This window comes from Gymnogyps californianus, chromosome 8 (genome assembly GCF_018139145.2).
Source record: "Gymnogyps californianus isolate 813 chromosome 8, ASM1813914v2, whole genome shotgun sequence".
NCBI classification, from domain to species: domain Eukaryota; kingdom Metazoa; phylum Chordata; class Aves; order Accipitriformes; family Cathartidae; genus Gymnogyps; species Gymnogyps californianus.
The window spans coordinates 26,708,070-26,729,928 of record NC_059478.1 but is presented as its reverse complement, the minus strand read 5'-3'; the positions used below and the strand labels follow the sequence as shown (position 1 = coordinate 26,729,928).

The window sequence follows — 21,859 nt, the reverse complement described above, 5'->3', positions numbered from 1 at the left end:
GCCGGGATCGGGGCGAAGCAGCCGGGCCGTACCGCTGCCGCGGGGGCTGCCCCGTGAGGGCCTTGCCGCCCCCCAGCCAGCCACCGAGCCCCGACGGTTGTCACAAGCGCGTGCCCGGGTGCAGGCCCTAACTGAGCCGCGGGCGCTGTGGGTGGCTCACGCACCGGGACACCGGCTGGGAAAGGCCAAGGCCGGAGCGGCGCTCCAGCAGCACCGGGCAGGCGGGACGGTTGTGTCGGTTTATTTTGAAACCCACGTCAGTCGCCACGGTACTTTCCCCCACGACCCGGCCCAGCGATGGTGGCGGCGCCCCGCGCTGCCATGGCAACCCCGCCGCGCCGCACTGCGCCTGCGCGCTCCCCGCCCTCCCGCGGACCGTTTATGAGACCGCTGGCGTTTTTAAATCCCCTGCGCGTGCTGGCGGTTGGTTCCCCGGGGTGCGCTTTGATTGGTCGAGCGAGCCGTTTTCCCCACCGCGCGCCGATTGGATCGGAGCAAGTAGTGGGGGCGGGAGCGCGGCCGGTGGTGCCTTCTGATTGGCCGGCGGCCGTTGGCGGCGGGGAACGAGGGGTCGGTCGTGGGCTGAGGAAGGCGCCGGAGCGGAGCGGGGCGGGAGGGGTCCTGCCGCGGCGGGAGGCCGGGCGGTTCCTGCTGCCTCCCCGCAGGGAGCGCGGCGGTAGTTAGGCCTTGGGGAGCGGGTGTCACTGGCCGCTCCCTTTCTCCCTCAGGGGACGCTGGAGGGCCCCCTCTGGAGCCCGGCTGAGGGAGGGGCTGTTGGGGGCAGGCCCCGCGCCTGGGCGCTGCCCCACGCCGGCGCCCCGCGGCAGGGAGAAGAGAAGGGGGCAGACCTGCGGCCGCCCTGCATGGACCCCGTTCTGCCCGGCCCGGATCTGAGGTACTCGCTCCGCGTCGGGGAAACGGTTCTGAGAGGGTCCGCCGTACCCTTCCTCGCGAGGCGGGGAAGGTGGTGCATCGCCCCCAGCCCGTCGGGGCATACGCGGGGCCCGATGCCGCTCTGCGAGTGAGGCTCTGGTTATAAAGAGCTATGGGGGTGTGTTTCTCAGCCGTGCTTGCCAAAAATTAGTGAAAACAGTGGGGCTTTAGAAAAGTTTCCCCTTTTACAAGCCTAAATTTGGGACTTATTTTGATGGGCATTTGGCTTTTAATGGGAATCAATTAACTGTCGCTGCAAACATGAGAGAGAGGCGAGTTGCTTAGAGGACCGCCTTAAAAATAGAGAAAGTTCTTTCCTGGGGACTTAAGGAAATGCAAAGAAAGCACCTTGGCAAAGTTTGACGCTTCAAATAACTACAAAGGAAGTTCTTGTTTATTTGTTAAAAAGTGTTGAGATATTTGCCAAATTATGTGGGCCGTCAAATGTTTTGTATTTTACTTAATATACTTGGTTTAGGCAACTCTTAAAAAATGTAATCCTGCTTGTGTAAATAAGTTTATGTGATTACATACTAATTTCTTCAGGCCTCTATGAAGTCTGATTACAAATTTTGCACTATATTATTTGAGTTAAGCCAAGGCTTTATTTCAGAAGTCTTCAAAGCTTAAGTGAATTGAATGCTGACTTTAAAAAGTGACTAAAACGGGGCTTTTGGAAGCTGATCTAATGTTAAGTTTGCCAAATCAAGATTTTCAGTGTGCCGTGGGAGTTTCTAAAGACTGATAACCTTTTCCTTTCCTACAATATATCCAGAGCAGCTTTTTCTTGACCTTTATCTGCAAACTTGTATTTTGGCTTACACATCTTCCAAGATTACATGAAGGAACTGTCAGGTGGAAAATGAAAGTTTTGTGTTGAGTTTGTAGTTCACATCCTTGACAACTTCATAGGACAAAGTTTCTGCTTCATTGGCCTGGACCTGAAACAAAAAAAGTACCAACGGCTTATGTATCCTATTTGTTGTTTTTCTTACAGTGTTACTCCTTTGGTCCTTCTTATAAATGATGTTTGAAAATACTAAGCTTAATCCATTTTCCTTTCTGATCTCTGTGATCATCTTCCCAGATTTGTTCCCGAAAGGATGGTCCCTTTCAGTTTCCCTCTGTCAAAGTGTGCACTTTGGGACCCAGTTCCTATGGGTGATGTCATTGGCTCACATATCACCTATTACAGGTATGAATAACCTTTTTTAAGTGGCTAAAGGTTAAAATAAATTAAGCATTATATGATTCAAAGCCTCATTTTATCTTTTGAGTCTAGTGTTTGACAAGGCAAAAGGAAAAAGAAACAATCGGTATGTTCATTATAAGTATATAGGGATTTTCATTGGAAAGATTTGAGAGTTTCCCTTTCTGTGGTGTTACACAGTCCAGTGGGTTGGAGGTGCCTCAGTCTAAAGTAACTTACAATGTCTTTCAGTTTCCTTCCCATATGGAAAGGCGTAAAAGTAACTGCATATTTGTAGTTTTCTTTAACATGTTTTTCCTTGTCTCTAAATATCTACAGAGAAAAAAATATTTTTGACAAACTGGATACAGATAGCGTGCTTCAAGTAAAACTTAAAACTAAGCATTTTGCTTGCTTCGGGAATCTGGATTAAAATGCGAAAAGTTCTGATGGTTTTTGTTTAGAATGAGTCTAGAGGCAAATCTGAAGCACTTGTGAATTTCTAGGGCAGGATATTCCAAACCCGACTGGTAAAACAAATGGAGGGTAAAAATCTATCCTTATTACTTAAATGGGTAATTTTTATATAGATGTTACAAAAATCTTACTGTAGTTATTAGAGCAAGTATATGAGCAAGTCTATGCATATGTGTGCATATAAGGGTGGACAGCCCTTACATACAGGTCAGAGGGGCCTCTACTTGTACTTGCCACATAATGTTCTTTGAGTTAATATTAAAACCTCTAAGTTTTAACAAAGTTTAAAATAAATTACTTTTATGGAAGCACTTCACTTAGTTAATCACGAGCCGGTAGGATATGAGCCGTCATCACAGTATTCACATAAACCAGTAGCTTCACTTTCAACTTTGACCTCTTTCCAAATCAAAATCAGATAAGCTGTCTCAAGCTAAAATAATGTTGATGTATTTACTGCCCTAGATTCCAAACTTACTACTTTTTTTTTTTACTAATTAGTGATTTTATAATTACCTAATTTTTCTCCATACTTGCCTTCTTGTGTCATTGAGCCCAGTCTGCTGCTGCTTTAAGCATCCACACTAAATATTCTGCTAAAATGAGAGAACACCACATCAAAATTAGTTAAGCTTTTTGGCCTGTTCTACTCTTTAAACTTAAGAGACTTTTCAGAGGTTCTGTGTTTTGGTTTTAGTGTTTCTGACTTTTTCCACCTTCTGTTAAAATAATTAACTTGTGTTCATCTCTAGTTCTTGTGACAATGTTGCCCTTCAGATGAAAAAGCTTTTCCCTCTCCTTGTTACTTATTCTCCATAGAAAAAAGCACTTCTCTCTCCTTGTTACTTATTCTCCATAGGAAAAATTGTTTCCCCTCTGATGTTGGTTTGCTGAGCTAGTCAAGCCAAAATATTCTTGTTGAGATGATCGTACAGAGCATTCTGTGGAGCTACCCCAGCTAAAATATGACTTTCTTGAATATTAATAGTTGTGGTGATGCACAGAACAGGAGCTAAAATTCCATTGAGATTTTGTACAATGTTGTTAATTCTTATCTTTTTGTTGTTTAGGGCTTTGGGCTGTTTCTGTATCTTTTCTTTTTAAAGGACAAAAAAAATGTGGAAGCTATTGCAATATAATAAATACTTTTTAAAAAAGCATTAAAAGTAATTTGGGTCTTAAACTTGCTTATTGTCTCTTATTAGAAACCCAAAGTTATCTATGATGGAGAAAACGTTGCGACTTGCCTATCGCCATGCTAAGCAGAATGAAAAGAAATTGTTTTCCTGTTTTTTGCTTGGGACTCTTGCAGTAGATGAAGGTAACTTTTTAAACATCAGGTAGACAGACAATATTGGTTGGTTGAGTAAGCTGTTATCAGGGAGCCTGAGTTGTTGCTCTTGGACTCTAACTTTATTTATTTATTTTAAAGATGGGGAAGGCATAATGCTAACAATAGACCGCTTTGATCCTGGTCGAGAAGTTGCTGGTGGATTGGGCAAAACTCCAACTGCGTCTCTTCCTGGAGACTTCTTGATTCCGTGTACAGTTAATGCCTGGGGACCTTCTTCAGATAATGTTATAGTGCACAGCGCTGAAGATATCAGCTTGGCTTTCAAGGTAGGCAGCTCTTGGCAACTTTTGGGTCTCTTAAACTGTCTTCTAGGCAGGAGACTGGACTATGCACAGGGCTTGATTTCCAACTGCCATCAATTTCAAACACAGCAAAGTTATGGCTGAAGCAAGACTATTTAGTTGGTTATGTGAAATGAGCTGCTTGAGTGTCATTGAAAAGTGTATCAGAAACTTCAGTTAGTCTTCACAGATGTTTAAGGATCACAGAGTCTTTAATCTTGGATTAAAATCTTGCTGTCTGACCAAAGTTTTTCATCTGGTCTGACCACCAAAACCAGCAAGACAACAGTGGTTGCAGCAAACTTACTTAAACAAGAAAAGACAGCTTTTTCTTTCAAATCTATCATGAATGAGTTGCCGTATTTGTGCAATTGTTGATAAAGTATTCCTAGGCAAGTGACTTGCAAGACAGCATGTAAAGTCTATGTAGGTTAGTAGTTAGAGCTGAAATGTGTGCCTGTCGCTTCTGTGCTCTGCTGTAGACATATAATCCAGTAAACCCACCTTCCATTCCTGTAAACATTTGCCTGTAGTTGTTGTTGTGTGTATTTTATAATACAAATAATGCTTACTTCACATCTAAACTTTCTCATGACGATATGTCCAGATGTTAAAATACAAATTTCTTGAATGCAAGTAAGAAAAGTTTGACAGATCACCTTAAGCCTTCTAGTTGCCTGTTATTTTATTAATTTTTATACAATTTAAGTAACCCCAGGTTTTTTAATATGTCATAAAACAATGCTAAGATGTGCATAGCTTAATTTCAAGTGTATTTTACATTATTCAGTATAGTCATGAGCTTTGGAGACCTGGGTTAATGGCCTTTTATACAGTGCCTACTGCAATAGTAGCTACGATGAATGATTTGAGTTCCTAGTGTAATAGAACTTGAATCGTGGTAGTCATATGAAGACAATTCAGTGTATTTAACTTTTTTCTCTTTTCCCTACTTCTAGGGTCTGCAGCACAGTCTGTGCAGTAAAGAATCACTGGATCTTTCTAAACTGCTCACTGTTAGAGCTCACATTGTTTTCACAGAAAATCTGGATAATCTACATTTTAATTTTCACTGGGCTTCTATTACTGCAGCAAATATCTTGGAATACACCCCCATGAAGTCTGTCCCAATTATTCCCACAGCTCTAGCAAGAAATTTGAACAGTCCTATGAATATTGCACAAGTCCAAGGAACTTATAAATGTGGGTGAGTAAAGGGTGATGCTAAAGCTATCAAAGTTGCCTGGCAGTTTGTTGCATTTCCTAAAGCAAGTAGATAGGCAAGATCTCAAGCAGTGCTTTGCTTTTTAGTAAAATAACTGGCATAAAAATAACATAACTTCTTGGAATTGGAAAAATTTTAAACGTTATAAACAGGAAATGGGGTGGGGCAAAAATCTTAACTGGTTCAGTAGGAGTTCTTCTTACTTTTGACTTCAGTAGAAGGATCTTCCTACTGGGGCAGGAGGACACACCTCTAGTAACATAATAAATATAAACAGCATACAGCTTTTTAAACAGTATCAGTGCTTGCCCTAGAATGAAAATCAGATGAATGTGAAACAAAGCTTTTTCTGTTAATCATGCTTATAAGATGGTATTGGGGAATTGTCATTCTGACTGATAACTAATTTAGTAGAGTGAACTAAGGATAGATCAGGGAAATAATTTGAAGCAACTGAATGTCATTTTATTTGGAGAGAGACCTTGTGAATGCCTCTGAAAGTCACTCGTCAATTTTAACATGACTTGCACTTCTGGATTCGTTGTGAATACCATAATACTAAGCAAATTTTGTCCTTGATAATTCTTTGATACACAGGGAATTGATGAAAAGCTGAGGAGTTGCTGTAAGTGTGGAGGAAGAATGGTTTTGATTTGTTTTTTTTCCCCCCCTCCCTTACAGTATTTTCTAAACTTGTATTTGTCTCTTCAGGATCTTTTCTGAAAGACTGCTTTCCAAAATACTACAAAAACCCAACTTCTGCTTTCTTTCAGCTACCTTACTATGGACCAGACAAGAAAATTGCTTTTGCTGCTTGAGTCTGATCCCAAGGCTTATGCTCTGCCATTAGTTGGAGTGTAAGTGTTTGTTTTTCTTTGAACAGATTAATACACATATTGATTTGAGATGTATTTGAGGGATTACATAGTGGAAACTTAGTAACGGAACTGTCTCTAATTGGATATTTCTTCTTACTTCTAGTTGGCTGAGTGGAGTTACTCATATCTGTAGTCCTCAAGTCTGGGCTTGTTGCTTGCGATATTTATTCAGTTCTTCAATTCAAGAAAGGCAAGTCACTTTTATCTATAAAACATAGAAGCTATTGGCTGCCTAAAAATGTATTCCACAGAAATGCATGGCAACATGGGCTCTGTTCAAAGATATTTGAGGGAATTCTGTGACTTATATAGGGGCTAAGGCTGTCTGTTTTAATTGTTCTTTCTGGTTTTGACTTCTGCCTCACAAATTTTTTATGACTGAAGTGTTAGAAAGCTGGGCTGATATCTCAAAGACAGAAGAGGGTAAACAATATCATTAAGGTCACTGCATTTTAGTTTAAATAAGCAGCAAGCAGGAAACAGTAGTTTAAACAGTGGTGGGGTTTTGGTTTTGAACTTTTCTTATGGGTGTTTTCTTTGACATAAGCTTTCTTCCTGGTTGTATCTGACCAACATATTGAAGCATATTGATTTGCAGCTAATACTGTCTTTTTATGACTTCCTGCTAAATACTCTGGTTTTATAGTTTTTGCATTCTGATTTTTTTTTTCCATTGTGGCGTTAGTAGATAATCATTCCTCATTCTCTACATCTTTTCACTTGTAATATTTGCCAAGTTCTATTTATATGGAAGCTGGGAGGGAGTTCAGGTGTTTATAGTTTAAAACTGGTCTTCAGGTAAATGAAACTTTAAAATATGCTGTATGCATAAGAATTTCTTCTGCTCGACCACACTTGCTTTCAAATTATGAAATAAAACCACATTTGGTGAACAGATGTGTCTGTAATTACAGAATAGACTTTTTTCCCTTAACAATTTAAATATGCCCAAATACAGATAAGAGCCCAATTAGATTATTAGTAGGCAAGTTAGATGCTTGGCTCTCATTAACTTTCACTGATTCCATCTTGGAAGTGAATTAGGCAGATTTGATGAACCATGCAAACAGAATTAACCTCTGCAGACTAACCGCTTAATCTGTGCATCATACATTTTTAACTCTTAAGTTGTAAGTATAATTTTAAAGTTGTGTGTGAATGTGTTTTTCAAGCTTCTTGTTCCTACTGCTTTCTGTATCACATATGTTATTTAAAGAAAAAACAAACAAAAAAACCCCCACAAACAAGCATTGAAAAAAAACTTCAACAGTTTTGAGGTTTGAATTTTTCTTCAAAAAAAAAATCTGTTTGCTAATGAGCGTTTTTGGAATGTTTACGGATAACTGAAACACTAAGTGTCTTTATAATACATCTTCAATTGAATTAAAAAAAAATAAATCACAATATCATTTTTACAGATGTTTTCTTCTATGCTATGACTGAAGTCTTCCAGGAATTCATTTAAAGTACTAAGTGATCCTAAAGGTTTGAACTAGAAAGTAGACTTTCTAGTCTACCAGACTAGAATTATTCCCGTTTCTCTACTTTGCTTTGATTCTTCCATGTGGCATCAGTCATAAGTCCATCTGCTCTATCTATAGCTCAGTACCACTCAAAATGCAGCAATTCACCAGTTTGCTGAACTGTGTGATAGTTTGCTCAGTATATTGAGAAACTAAGGGCCTTCTTCCTGTTTCTTAAGGGTTTTTTAAGATGTGGGTTTTTTCTATTTTAGGGTTTTTTCGGAATCTGGGAGTTTTCTTATTGTGCTTTATTCATTGACACACAAGGAACCAGAGTTTTATGAGTGCGTTCCATGCAGTGGACAGACTGAACTAGGGTTTCAGATCTTAACTTGCAATGAAACAGTACACCTCTTCAAAGTAAGTGGCTTGGTTTCCTACTGCATTGTGGTACTTTAAAATTTGACTTTTAGTGTACGTACTTAAAGGAGGGGTTACTATAATGTGACCCAAATGGAACTGCAGTGTTTGAAAATGGTGTAGCTCTATAAAGCTACCTTTTTACAGTGATTATTGTAAACTCAGTTTATCTCTCAAATTGAGAGATGACCTCCAAAGTCAGCAACTGCTCACTTTTCTAATAGTATTAAGAATCTGTCTTTTAAAATGTACTGTGCTGTGTTGGACTTGGTTAGTGCTCCTTCTTACAAGTGACCTTTTGGCTTTACGAGCAGAGATTCTGATTTCCTATAGCATTTGTTAATCAGGTATGCTATGTGCATGCTGGACACATCTAACAAGTGCTACGGGTGATGCACATCGGTGCTTTCTGGAGAGCAAAGCTTGTGCTTTGCTTGAAGTTGAATGCAAAAGGGAATTCAGTGGTTACTAATCTGCAGATCTCTTGCTGTGCTACAGTAACAAAGCAGGAACATTTTTATCTTTGTGCAAAGTAACTCTGAAAGAATTTGATGATACAATGTCTGGGAGATAACTAACAAGGTTTGAGGAAATTCTAGGAAATATCAGTTCCATACGTGTTTTCCTAGGCTTGTACAGAACCTGAAGTTGAATTGTTAATCTGCTCAATAAATGTTCCTATGCTCTGGCAGAGAAGCAGCTAGTGTAATGTGTGTCCTGCGCTATTTACTCTTTTCCCTTTCCAATTAAATTTCCCTATTCAGGACTGCCTTCCACCTTTAGCCTAGGTACAGCTTAGCTTTCTGAAGATGACAAGCCTCTTAACAGAGGCTCACTTCTGTTGTCTCCAGGACTTGCCCAGCTGTGGTGTGTGAAACAGTATAGGAACAGTTGCTGTTTCCTATAGTGGTGAAGGCTTGTGGAAGAGTATCTAAGCAGTTACAGCAAGGAAGCATCTGCTCATGGCTATAATTAGGCCAACTACTTTACAGAGTAGCAGGGGGAACAGTGTTAAACAGGAAGGGAAGTTGCCTGCCTCCTTGTAGTGGTGAAAGAATTGAGAATTGAAAGTAGAGGACAAGCAGCAAATAATCAGATATAAACATCCTTAAAACTATTTCTCTGGGAGTAGTACCTCAGTGATTAAAAGTTGAAAGTTTCGTGTTTCACAAATACAGAACATTTCATTCCAGAATGTTGAACCTTCAGGCAAGAGCTCTATCCAGTTTGAGTTGAGTGCAGAAAACCAAAATGCAGAAACTGAGTTCTTCAGCAGAGTTTGCAAGAAACTTCCTATCAGAAGGTAAGTCTTTCAGATGTCATTTATATGGAAAAATTAAATATTTATTGGATGAGGTTTTTTTGACCTCTGCTGTGCCAGGTGTCAGTTTAGCTGTGCATACAGTTATCTTCTCACATTAAAATCTGTGTATGTGCTTTTGTTTATTCCTAGAGTTAATATTCTTCAAGTAAGATGGTCAAGCTGACCATATTCCAAGAGAAACTACTCGTAGTTCTACTCTTGATTCTGGTGGTTGTAATTTATACAGTGGATGTTTCTAAAAAGGCTTCCTTACTGATGGAACTTAGTTCACTGTATTAAGCTTTCTGTGAGATCTGTCTTTTGAAGCAAATCTCTAATTGAAATCTACTTAAGTTGGTAAAAATTCCTTTTTCCTTCTGACACTTCAGAGCTGAGAGACCTGGATAGGTTGAAACTTAGAGATTTTTAAGAACCTGACTTACCCATCAAATTTTTGTCTATGACTATAAGATGGCCTTTACTTTCCTTTAAACAATGTTACAATCCTTACTGTAGCACTCCCTATCTTTCTAATATAAATCGGTGCTTTGCTGTTAGAATGTCACTTAAAAGGTGTGTATGTCTGAGGGTATGGGGAGGGAGGGTTAGTATCTTGTTGGCCCAAAAGCAGCATTTCTATTTTCACTGTTTGATCTTAGAACTGTTTGCTGTGTGAACTCCATAGGTAACCAGGGAGGAGATGTATAGCAACTGCTTCTTGAAAAAATGATGCTGATATTGCACTGTAGATAGCACAGTGAAAAACGTGAAGATTCATGTTACTGCTGCCAGATCTGACAAGCAAACATTTTTAGTTTGTTTATGTTGGTTTTAGTCCTCCCCAAGGCTGTTCACCCAGCAAGTTGTCAGCAAGCGATCACGACTCTGGTGTAGAAGATGAGGATTTATCCCCCAGACCAATTCCAAGTCCTCACCCAGTGAGTCAACAGGTAACAAAGTAAATAATTGTTCCAGGCATCTCAAATGTGACACTTAGAGCAGCAAAACTCATTGTAAGGGGACTGGAGAGTATAAAGCTTCTGTCTCAAAGTGCTAGCAGGGGAACAGAACTGAGGAAATGAACCAAGAGTCCCAACTCCTGCTCTAGTTAACCTGCCTTTTTTCCAGGATTATAGACGCTTCAATTCCTGTATATGCTAGGACTTGGGAACAGAGATAATACGTTCTACTTAGGGAATCTTGCTACCGTTAAATGGAAGAGCTGTGGTGTATGAGGCAAAGATAGAGGCAGCAAACTTTCTTGTGTATTTCTGGGTAAATGAAATAAAGATCTGCTGGTCTGTCCTCTTTTACAGAAGCGTATACAAATATAATGAAATAGCAGCCCTCATACAGTGTAGGTCTAGAAGGATGTGACAGTTATGAATTATAAAATATGTTCTGTTGCACCTATCGCTGGGACTAAGAATAGTAAGAGGGAAAATGTAGTCCACTTCTTGAAGGGGAAAGATTCATACTCTGAAATGCGCTCCAGGATTACATGGAGCATTCATTTGGTAGACATGGTTATTATGCCGTATGAAAGCAATTTTGTCTTCTAAGAATGATCCTAGAGATCTTGCTGCTTTTTCTGTATCTGGATTCTCCAATCTTTAGAAAAGTATTCAATGTGTAGTTTGTTTGGAGCTGGTAATGGTCATATATTGATTTTAAATGAAAACATTTTCTTTGATGAAATTCTGCTTGTGAAGAGCTGAAAGACAATATTTTAAAGTTATCTGAAACTTGCTTGTGTAATTGTCCCATCAGGTTACCAGGATCTTTCCTTCAGTTCCTGAACTGTCGCTAGTTTTGGATGGGAGTTTCATAGAATCGGGACAATCGTCTAAGCCTATGGGGACTTCAAATGCTAAAAGTCTACCGTCAGCACTACATCAGCCTATTAAGAAGAAATGGTGCTTGGGATCTTCATATTACCCCACCCAGCACTCTGAAGACAAGCAAAACTTTTCTGCTAATATGGGAGATCCCTCTTTGAGGCAACTACCAAACCATTTAAACCAGAAAATTCCAACTTCAAGGCCTTCCAGAGGAAAGCAAGCTCTACTACAGCTACAGTTGCACTGTAAGAAAGCTTGCCTTCAATCAAGAAGAAGTTCCGGATCTTCTTCTCCTTCAACCCCTTGTAGTGGGCCTTCCCCGGATACATCTGTGCATCACCCCAGAAAGCCATCAGAAAGACTTGTATTGAATCCCGATGGAGTCGCACAGCAGGGAGAGCCTCCAGTTAGAAGAACATCAATATCCAGTTCCAAGCAGCCTCCTGCTGTTCCGCAGCCAGTCCTCTACAACTCTGCTTTTTCACCACAGAGCTGCAGAAGACTACCAGAACTGCAGGTGCCAGTTCAAGTGCCACCTTGCTGTCCAGCCAGTGCATGCAACTGTCAGTTTCCTGCTTCTGTCCAATATAATTCAATAAACTCATGGCAAGGAATTGGTAAAATGAGCCCCAAACATGGAGCGGAAATCCAATCAGAGATGGCTCAACAGAATCCATGTACAGTGCTCCATCAAAATATCATTTGCCCAAATATTTGCTGTAATCCAGGATATACCACAAGCAGCCCTATAAGCATGGGATATCATGGGAAAATGGGGAACTGTTCTCTAGACAATAGCTTATCGCCTGGAATGAGACTGCCTTCAAGTGCAAGCCCCTCTAGTCCGCAGTTTTGTGCAGCCCACTCACCGTGCCTGCACATGCTTGCTTCTAAAGCAGGATCAGATAATGGAATGATGGGATTATCTCCAGATGCATACCGCGTTCTTACAGAACAAGATAGACAACTCAAATTACTTCAAGCTCAGGTTTGTGGAAATGGCAGCTTTCTCCTCTGCCCTCTATAGTGATTATGCTTTGATAGTTCACCTGCCAAAGGAATTAAATTAACTGTTGTCTATCCTTGTTGGAACAAGAGAGCCTGTCATACCAGCTGCAGTCTGGGGATGCAGGGGGGTCCTGATTAGCTCTGCTAATTGATGTCCCTTAAATGAAAACTATTTGACTCTTGCCTAATTAAATTTTGCATTTATTGTGATTGTATTTCCATAACATGAAGGTTTCCCTTTTAGCAGACTGTTTTATAATGCAAACCAAAATGGCTTCTGTATAAATGCTTTCCTTTATATATGCTTGTCTGTGTAAAAAAAATTTACTGCATAGGCTCTAGACTTTGGAATTACTGTAAGCATACGGGTGAAACGCAGAATGTTCTCATGTGTTGCTTTGCCCACCTTCAAGCCTGCAGCTTCCTGAGCTGTTGAGGCTGTTGCTTTGAAAACTTCAGTTGTCTGTTTGCAGCAGACTGGCAGGATTCATCAGGTGTTTGTTGCTGTGCTGGAAAACTGGGCTTTGGTGGTCTCGCTAAGTTCTGTTTTGATACCAGCTTAAGTATTTTTCAGAATATCGCCCTCTTGAGTTACACTGCTGGCCCTGTATTTTGCAGGGTATGATTTGGGGCTGGAGAGCCAGAGTTTAAATTTTGCTGCTGCTGATAAATGACAGAAATAGGAAAGTTGCTCACAACATATATTTTTCCCACTTAAACTAGAAAATTACAACTGAAATATGCTTTAGATACAGTTCCTGTCTGTAAAATCAAGCTCTCAAAGCGTGGTTTGTACATGAGAGAGGGAAACCTCTCCTTACTGCGTAAATGCAGCCTTCACTGTTATAATATTTCTCCATGAAGCTGTGAACTAATCAGTGAACAGGGTGGATGCAAATACTAGAGTGAAGATTGCCTGGGCAACCTTAATTTTATCATTTAAGTGCTTAGTTTTGTAATTAATACAAAGTTGGTTTAACGTGGTGTAGGGACAGCTGGCATATAAATGCTTGGCTGGTAAGTCGATAATAGGCTTTGTATATGAATGAAAGGGACAGAGAATACTTCCAACAAGTGTAGTGCAAATAGGCTTTACTCAAGTTGTCTTGGTGTAGTTCTGCCAGTGTGCTTAAAACTTCTTTGCTAGCTTTGCCAACATCAAAATTGATGTTTTGATTTATGCTGCATGCACTGCTGAGAACTGGAAGGTTATCAGACTTCTGTGGCAACGCAGCCTGGATTTGAATCCAGATCTTGGAGGAGCCTAATTTAGTAATTCACTTTTGCCTATTATACTTTATTTATTGTACAAATTATAACTTTCTGATAACTGTTACAGATCCAACGCTTATTGGAAGCACAGGCTCGTCAGGCTTGTTCCTCTGAACCAGCTGCAGCTAGCCATGCTCTGCAGCCTGAGAAGCAAGGGGACCTTGTTTCTATGGAAACACAGTCCTCACCAGGTTCGCACATGAGGAAAAGTGTGAGCATTGCTGTGAGCACAGGTAACGCTTTATTCTTTAAAAATAGGCTGGCATTGCTTTTTCTGGATGTTTCTGTGATTTGTTTGGGCATGGAGGGAATGTTTTGCAGAAATGCTGAACATACACAAACATGCACCTAGATACAAAAGCTAGCTAAGTTCTCTAGGTGTTATTTGCAAGTTTAGGCTGGAGCTACTTTTGTCTTTGGGCTGCAATGGCAGTGATTGCTATCACTGGAAGAATTTTCTTTTCAGATAGCTTTAGCAAGATCTTCTATTTTAAATTGTGCCTTATTGAAAGAAAAAATCCACGATTTTTTTTTAATTAATACACTGTTTTGAAAAGTAATAGCTTCTATCCCATCTGGTGTTCTATTAAATATATTATTGATGGTTTTGTAAATCATGCATTTACATGCATCGAGAGAAGACTGTATTCACTTTAATTTTAGCAAGTCAGGCAGCTGTGTCTGTAAAGTTACATATTAATGTATTGGTTCCTGTTAAATCCATGGAAATATTGTGGTTAGTCTGGAGGAAATTTTCAAACTGGCTCAAGGTCAATGCATTAAAATGCTTTAATACAACCATTTATTTTCATCAAGTATGCTTTGGAAGAAACGAGGACTTGAATGATGTTTCGGCAACTCTTAGCTGTTCTAAACCCTAAATCACTTTTAAAATGGTGAAAAAAACCTGAATGTGAGGAGATGATTCCCCTGGCTTTACAAAGCCAAAGGGTCTCAGAAGATAGTAATGACTTCCCTTAAACAGGTAAATCTCTAATTCTCTTCTAGGTGCTAGCTTATTTTGGAATACAGCCTCAGAAAAACAAGATGACTCCATACCACAAGGAAAAAAAGAGGATGAAGAGATTTCTAAGGAAGACATAAGCATTTCGATTAATGCTGAGCAAGATGCAAGTAATACAAGTATTGCTTCTTCCTTAAAGGTGGTTGACATGCCCAGCTTTGTAGACAGTATTCATCTTGTGGAGGAAGGAACTAATCAGAACACTCTCCAGTAAGTAACCAGAAATATCTTGTGTTCACATAATAAGCTGAACTGCCTTTCATAAGTTACTACTTCCATAATTATTTTTTGCAGGAATTATAAACAGTCACCTGACTTCAATTGTTGTGTTCTTTCCCTTCTTTGTTTTTTAATTATGCTTTGAATTGTACAGCTCACCAAAACACAGTTGCCTTTAGAGTCTGCATTTATCAGTCATGCACGTTTAGCTAGCCTACCTATCAGCAGCAGCTGATGGCAAAAGCCTTTAACTTGGAAAAGCATGTACAGTGCTGGCAGCATTCCCTTTCTTACCTTAAATCCTGAGGGGGAAAGGGGATGCTGCTGTAGTCAGTTGTTTTCCTGCACTGGCTTTTCCCTGTCAGCATTCAGAACCCTTTCAGTTCTGAGGGGCTCAGGACGAGGGGTTTATGATTATATGACTGTTCCCCGAATTTCTCTACATTTTACACCTAATTACTTTGTGTGTAGTGAATGCAGGTACCAACTTCACTGCTGTTAATTTGATTATTTTTAAGCTCAGAGTCTTTATAGTGCAATGACTAATCTCAGACTGATTTGGGAAGCGATTTTTAAAAAAATATTTTTAATTATCTATATGGATGTTATTTTTACACAGGGAATAGCTCAACAATTTAGCACTTCTAATGATCTAATATTCTCTAAGTATAAAAAGCTGAAGGAGGGGGAATACCCTTCCAGTTAAATTAGGTTTCTAAAATAATCATATTGGGAAAGATGATGATAATTAAGCTATAACTTAAATATTCATAGTCCTTGATTAAAGTATTATCTGCAAACATATACTGCTACCATAAATGTTACTGATTCAAATCAGTCTTTTGAACATTGGATTTTAGAGACACGCCATCTTAAGGTTCTCTTCAACTTAGATTCATAAACCTGTAAAATAGCTGTGTAAGTATCTTATAGTAAGAATGTAGAGCACCACCCAGATTTCTTTGAGGAGGAGGGGAACAGTTTTGGGAATGATGAATAATTGCTGGTGTAACTGATAACCTACATTGACTATCTAGTACCTCACGTGATTTAAATCTTATCGCTTTCAACACAGGCAATTGATCAGTTGAGTTCTGAAATTCCCTTATCTTACACTTGTCTCCCGAGGAGGAACAGGAAGGGGGAGGAGGGTTGCTTAAGGATCTCCTCGGGATGATAGTACTATTGATATGTCTGGTCTCAAAAGGTTTATGCGATGCACACACCAGCTAGCTGAAGGGGATGCAGAGCATCACATTGTAACTCATTATAGAATATTTACCTTTTTTATCTGGAAACTTCAGGATAGATTATGGTTCCTCTTTCACATCTGCTATTGAGAAATATTTCAACTAAGTGTTTGTTCTCAGTTTGTGATACTCAGTGTGCATTGTGTGTGTGTAACAGTGTCTTTGAGAAGTTTTTAAAGCGTTTTTAAACTACCACAGGAATCTCATTATCAGTCACCTTGGTAAAAATGGCTTTTTGAAAAAGTCATGTTTCAGAACATATGGAAGATACTTACTCCTAAAGGCTTTTAAGTGTCCATAAAAATGCTGAAAACATAAGACAAACTCCAAGTTGTTAATAACTTTAATTTCATCTGCTTTAAGGTTGAGTCAGAGTGTCATTGAGTTTTGACTAGTCCAGAGAAGCCATTGCCATTTTCAAATCATTTTTTCAAAAACTAGTCAGGCTGTTGTAGTTTCACACTGCAAGGTGTATTTCCTCAGTCCTCAAGTGTCTTCTGAAAGAAAATGACTGCAGAAAGGAGCAAAGCCTCAAGCAGTAGACAAGCCAAGAAGTATTGGGATCTGTTTCCAGTACTCGATTTTTCTCCTCTTCTGGTGTTCATGAAAAGATAAGGTACAAGTAGCGATACATGTTGTGCTTTTTCTGTTTCAAGGAAATATCTAGCTATCTCGGTATTCTCTTTCAGAAATGGAAACGTTTCCCAAGCACTTGTACACAGTTCATCCTTGCAAGAAAGTGTTAGCGTGTCTTTACAGAAAGAACCAACAGAGGGAGCCAGCAACCACGCGGTGGTAACAAGTGAGCAAAACTCAGAGCCACCCGCCTCGTTGCTGCCTCGGCATCCATCAGAGGATCAGAAGCTTTACCAGGACTTACTGGTAATTCATGTAAATTTAGTATTCTGCACTGAATGCAACAGTCAAAACAGCACACTGCTGAAGTTACGATGTGGTATTGGCAAGAATGAAAATGGCATGCGGTTTTCAAGTTCACATGTTATGCTCTACAGAAAAGTTCCAAGTTTGTGGTTCTTCATTTTTTTAAGGTTTAAGTGGTTATTCTGTACTTCACTCTTCCATGCATACATGGAGTACTGTCTAATAAATAATAATTCTTTAGTTCAAAGATAATGTCTGTTGATAACTTCCCAAATTAGTGCCCGTTAAAATAGCACAGCATTTTACCTTCAAGCCCCTTAAAGGGCAAATACTTTAATCTTGAAGAGTATCAGTATGTGGTGTGTTTAAATTCAGAACAGACTCTTACAGAAAGCTTGAAATGTAAGATATTCCAGTGTTTGACTACACTGCTGTGAGTTTACGTGATTGCATCTGAACTGAATCAGAATTTGGCTTCTTTGTCAGAATAAGCTGTTAACCCATCTAGTTGTATTTTAAGTTGCATAAGAATAAACCAGGATTTTGGTTTTTGACAACTCCTGCATGTCATGATGTTTTTATCCATGTGGTCTCTCCCCTGCTCCCTTTTTCTATAGGGCCAAGTAAACCACCTCTTAAAGTCCTCAGAAGAGCAAGATCATTTGCCTGTAAAATCAGGATTTGTTAATGATGATGGTCCTAAGTGTCAGGATATTGCTGATATAACAGAAACGGCTTCAGAGACTGACACGGGAGTGGTGGATAAAGAGAGTGTGATTAGTGCTACACTCAAACAACTGAAGAGTCTTGGAGTGACAATTGACTCGCCTGGCAAAATGAAGACAAATACACACAAAGTGGAGAATGCCAGGTAAAATACTGGTTGTTTTGAGTAGTAATTTGCAGATCCAACCAAAAATGAAGATTGGCTCAACGAGCAAAGAGAAGGGACTGTGTTCACTGTCACTGGGGATTTGTTTGGCAACTTGATCCACATTTCCTGCAAAGATGAAACACTGGCTCATGCTATGGGTATTTCAGATAGGTTTAAGAGCTCTGCTAGCAAAACTCAGATTATTTAAATATAACACAAGTAGCTCGAGCTGTTAGAGCATCTGGTGATTCTTAAAGCATTGTGCATGCAGTAGCACACAATTCCCTAGGATAATAATGAAGCTGCTTGAGTAATTTCAATCCTTTGGGCTATGTCAAAATGTTCCAGAGAAACACTGGACTTGGGAGGCTGAATGTTAAGCAGCTATATATTTTGTCACTGCTGCTTAACCCTTGTCTCGCACTTCACCAGTATAAGTGAAATTGTTATCATGGCTTTGATATATAATCAAAACGGGTTCTGTCCTAATCGCTTGTTATTGTGAGTGCTTTGACTTGAAACAGGGAGGCTGCAGTGGCTGGGGAGGGAAACAGCTGTGATGAAACAGAAGAAGGAGCAGAAGTAATTTCTGAAGAAGGTGTTTGAGGCACAGGAATTTACTTATGTAGCTGCTTAGGCATAGGCTGACTGCCTGGTACAGCTTCACTTTCATCCTTATTGTCTACTTGATACTAGTATATAACTGTTAGGTAAACAAAAAAAATCTGACCATCTCCTAATTAATCTTCTCTTCAGCTGTGTATCAAAAGCTGTTTCCAGTCATACAGTTTTTAAGCTCTTTTCTCTCCTTTTCACTTGAATTTCATCAGGCATTTTTCTGGAATTTGTGGGCTACCTTCCTGGCTGGAGAGTCTGTCAGTGTTCTTTTAATGTCAATAATATGCTAATAAGTGAACCCATAAGACAAAACTGGAATTCTTGGGTTTTTTTCTTCAAACTTGGCGAGCAGGGTGGAATTCTTTCTTCTGCCACTTTCATGACTGATAAACAATTCTGAGAAAAGGTCTACAGCTCAGTAGAGAAGGAAACAACAGTGCAACTCCATAGCATAATTAGTGGTTGTTCATCTGAGCCAGGAGTTTACTCTCCCTAAGCAAACTTCAGAATGTATGCTCAGTGAAATAGGAAGACTCTTAACTCTCAACATGAGGAGTTTGGATTTATAAACTAGTATATGATGCATGTACTAAATGCACTGGTTTATAACCACTACCAGTGTACCAGAGCTTGCCCTTTCAGTCTTTAAACTAAACACCTAATGTATATAAGAAATTGGTGTACCAAGCAACAGAACGGATGAGCATTTCCTTTACTGAAGGATGCCTTCAAAAACTAGAACCTTGCAGGCTAGTTTGTGTAAAAATCCTGGAATTGACATGCATTGGGAAAGAGGAGATGTTCTTGGTCTCTGTCATTGGGCTTGTATCTTCTATCTAGATATAAATTTTGGGTTGGATGGCAGCATCTCGAGTCTTAGGATCAGAGACATATAATGTCACATTCACTGGTGAGAATAGACCAAGAGTTCAAACCTGCTTTAAAAACAAAACCAGCTCTGAAACCTGCTAGAGGCGGGTGGCTCTTCATACAAGGGTTGTGGTTAGTACTGAATCGGAAGGGAATACTATCAATTCTTTAACACAGTGTTTGGATACTCTTGGTGTGAGTAGCTGGAGAGCTGCTTTTTAGTGTGTGCAGAACATATGATCTTGGCACTGAACAGCCTGATTGAGCTGTGGCGTTCAGAAGGAAGGAGAAATCAGTACAGCGAGCAAAATGAAATTATCAGATTATACTGTGAAATGCATACTTTTCCTGTAATGCTAAACTAACTTTTTGATGCTTTATTTCAGCATCTTAGCGTGCATAAATCCTGAAGCAGTGGTTCCTGGACTAAATTATATGTCATTTGCCAATGTCAGCATGTGTGGCTTAACTCCTAATGTTGTTGATCTGAGCATGGAAGCAAATGCTATAGCACTCAAGTATCTCAGTGAAAATCAGTTATCTCGACTTTCTCTCAGTCACTCAGGCCAAAATCCTCCTGCAGATTTCTCTTTCCAAGACATCTTGCATACAAATATGGACAAGAGCATGGTGGGTCTTAGCTTAATTTCACCAAACAATATGTCTTTTGCAACCAAGAAGTACATGAAGCGATATGGGCTGATACAAGGCAATGACGGTAGTGAAGACGAAGAGGAGCTGCAGGTTCAAGACGGCAATTCTGGCACTGTCAAAACCAAAAGCATGCTGGACAAAAACTGTACCCCTGTGTTGGATGGCTTCAACCACTGGACTGAATTATCCAAAAGAATTGATGGAAGACTCCCCATTCATCTAAAAAGTCACAGCAGAGAGTTGACTACTAATGCTTCTCCACCAGAATTAAACAGCCCTGTGTTAAGAAATATTACAAATGAAATTTTTCCTCCCAGAACAGATCAAACAGATGAAAACTCAGTTCAGATTTTAAAGGATTTAAAATCAAAACCCAAATTGTTACCTGGGAGGGTTGAATTCACTGAACAACCTGGCAGGAAAGACGAAGGAGATATTCAGGTCTTCCCTGGAAATCTGCATACTCCAGCCCTTGAAACATTAAACCAGTCGAACAGCATGAATTCTGTTGGCACCATTCTTGATGTGAAACAACTCAGGCAGTTGCCAAAGTTGTTCTGAACATCCCCCGAGATGGCTGGCAACCACTGTTTTAAATCTGAGAGGGACCTCTCTGTAAAAGTCTACAGGAAACCAAGGATTAAGCTATCTTTGAAGAGGTCACTGTCGTAGCTATGTAAAACTTGCAGAACTGAGTTTTCAGCCCAGGTCGGGGACAGCCACCTCTAAATGCCTGGTTGAGTCAATGCTGATTAGCACTGAAGTATGTGTGCACTTTTGTTTACAGTTAGGTGTGATTTTAAAGTATCTAAAAGGTGAATCAACTTGAGTCCAGGATGTACTCTTAATATACTTTTAACAACGATGCTTATTTAAATGTTCTTCTGTTGACTTTTTTTAAAACACTGACTTTTTTACGTGTTTGTGCCAACTGTGAGCCATCGATACTGTGTGTGGCAGAGCAGGGGTAACGGAGCTAAAGCACTAATTTCTAGAAATTTGCTGAAATGGTTGCATTACTGTGGGGGGGTTGTGGCTGGTGGGAAGGGAAGTATAACCGTGGCTTTACTTTGCATAAAATTATTTTGAATTCAGCCCAAATGGCACATGTAATTCTCTGTATCATGAAATCCTGGAAGGAAATTGGAAAAACTGGCACTTTTAAAACTCTTGTGACTTTTTTTTTTCCCTGAATGAATGTTTTCTATTTATTTAAGAAGTACGTATTGCTCATAAAGGTCAAAGGTTCCATTAAAAAAAAAAAAAACTTCAGTTGTCTGATGTAGCCTTTATTTAAGACATGTGCCACTTCCCAGTTATTGTTTAGAATGGCTAACTGGAAGTGCGAGGATGTCACGTGCTACTGAACTCTTCAAGAATTCCAATACTGGGTGGTGAGGTAAGCAAAAATAATAGATTTACTTTGTTCTGTATTAACATACACATACTCTGTCATCAAGTGCTACAGTCTATTAATGAAACAGCCCTTTTCCATAGCCCTGTGATGATAATTTAGGTGTAGTAGGTGTTTTTGTGGTTACTCTGTGTTGTCAGTTACGTAGTAACCCCCTGGTGCTGGAAACCCCAGGTGCCCGGAGCTGGCTGTGATAGCCCTGCCCGCCTGTGGCGAGTACGGCTGAGGACACACGGCCGGGGGAGCGTGGCTGTGGTGTAACGCGCCTCTGTCCTGACCTCTTGGTCTTGGAAATGAGACACCGGCGCTGGAAGCGGCAATTCATTCCCATTCCCACCATTCCTGATGGGAGGACGGTGCGGAATGACGGTCAAGCCATCTGTTTTCTCTCTGGCCGTAGCGCATCAACA

The 21,859-nt window shown here is 40.0% G+C and overlaps 1 protein-coding gene across 1 annotated transcript; it reads left to right on the top strand.

Moving 5' to 3' along the window:
- Nucleotides 1–801: 801 nt before the first annotated feature.
- Nucleotides 802–21,382, top strand: STIL (STIL centriolar assembly protein). The gene is made up of 16 exons (XM_050900714.1): nucleotides 802–895; nucleotides 2,021–2,128; nucleotides 3,805–3,920; nucleotides 4,032–4,219; nucleotides 5,194–5,441; nucleotides 6,233–6,316; nucleotides 6,441–6,527; nucleotides 8,073–8,220; nucleotides 9,414–9,523; nucleotides 10,359–10,473; nucleotides 11,294–12,352; nucleotides 13,712–13,877; nucleotides 14,653–14,878; nucleotides 16,827–17,019; nucleotides 17,637–17,890; nucleotides 19,768–21,382. The coding sequence occupies exons 1-16, from the start codon at nucleotides 864–866 to the stop codon at nucleotides 20,594–20,596; spliced, it is 3,963 nt and encodes a 1,320-aa protein (XP_050756671.1). The 5' UTR covers nucleotides 802–863; the 3' UTR covers nucleotides 20,597–21,382.
- Nucleotides 21,383–21,859: the final 477 nt, after the last annotated feature.

Coding starts and splice junctions, on each gene's coding strand:
- STIL (XM_050900714.1), top strand. CDS start 864: ATGGACCCCGTTCTGCCCGGCCCGGATCTGAG. Junction 3,921..4,031: donor GACTCTTGCAGTAGATGAAG/GTAACTTTTTAA, acceptor TTTATTTTAAAG/ATGGGGAAGGCATAATGCTA. Junction 6,317..6,440: donor GCTCTGCCATTAGTTGGAGT/GTAAGTGTTTGT, acceptor TCTTACTTCTAG/TTGGCTGAGTGGAGTTACTC.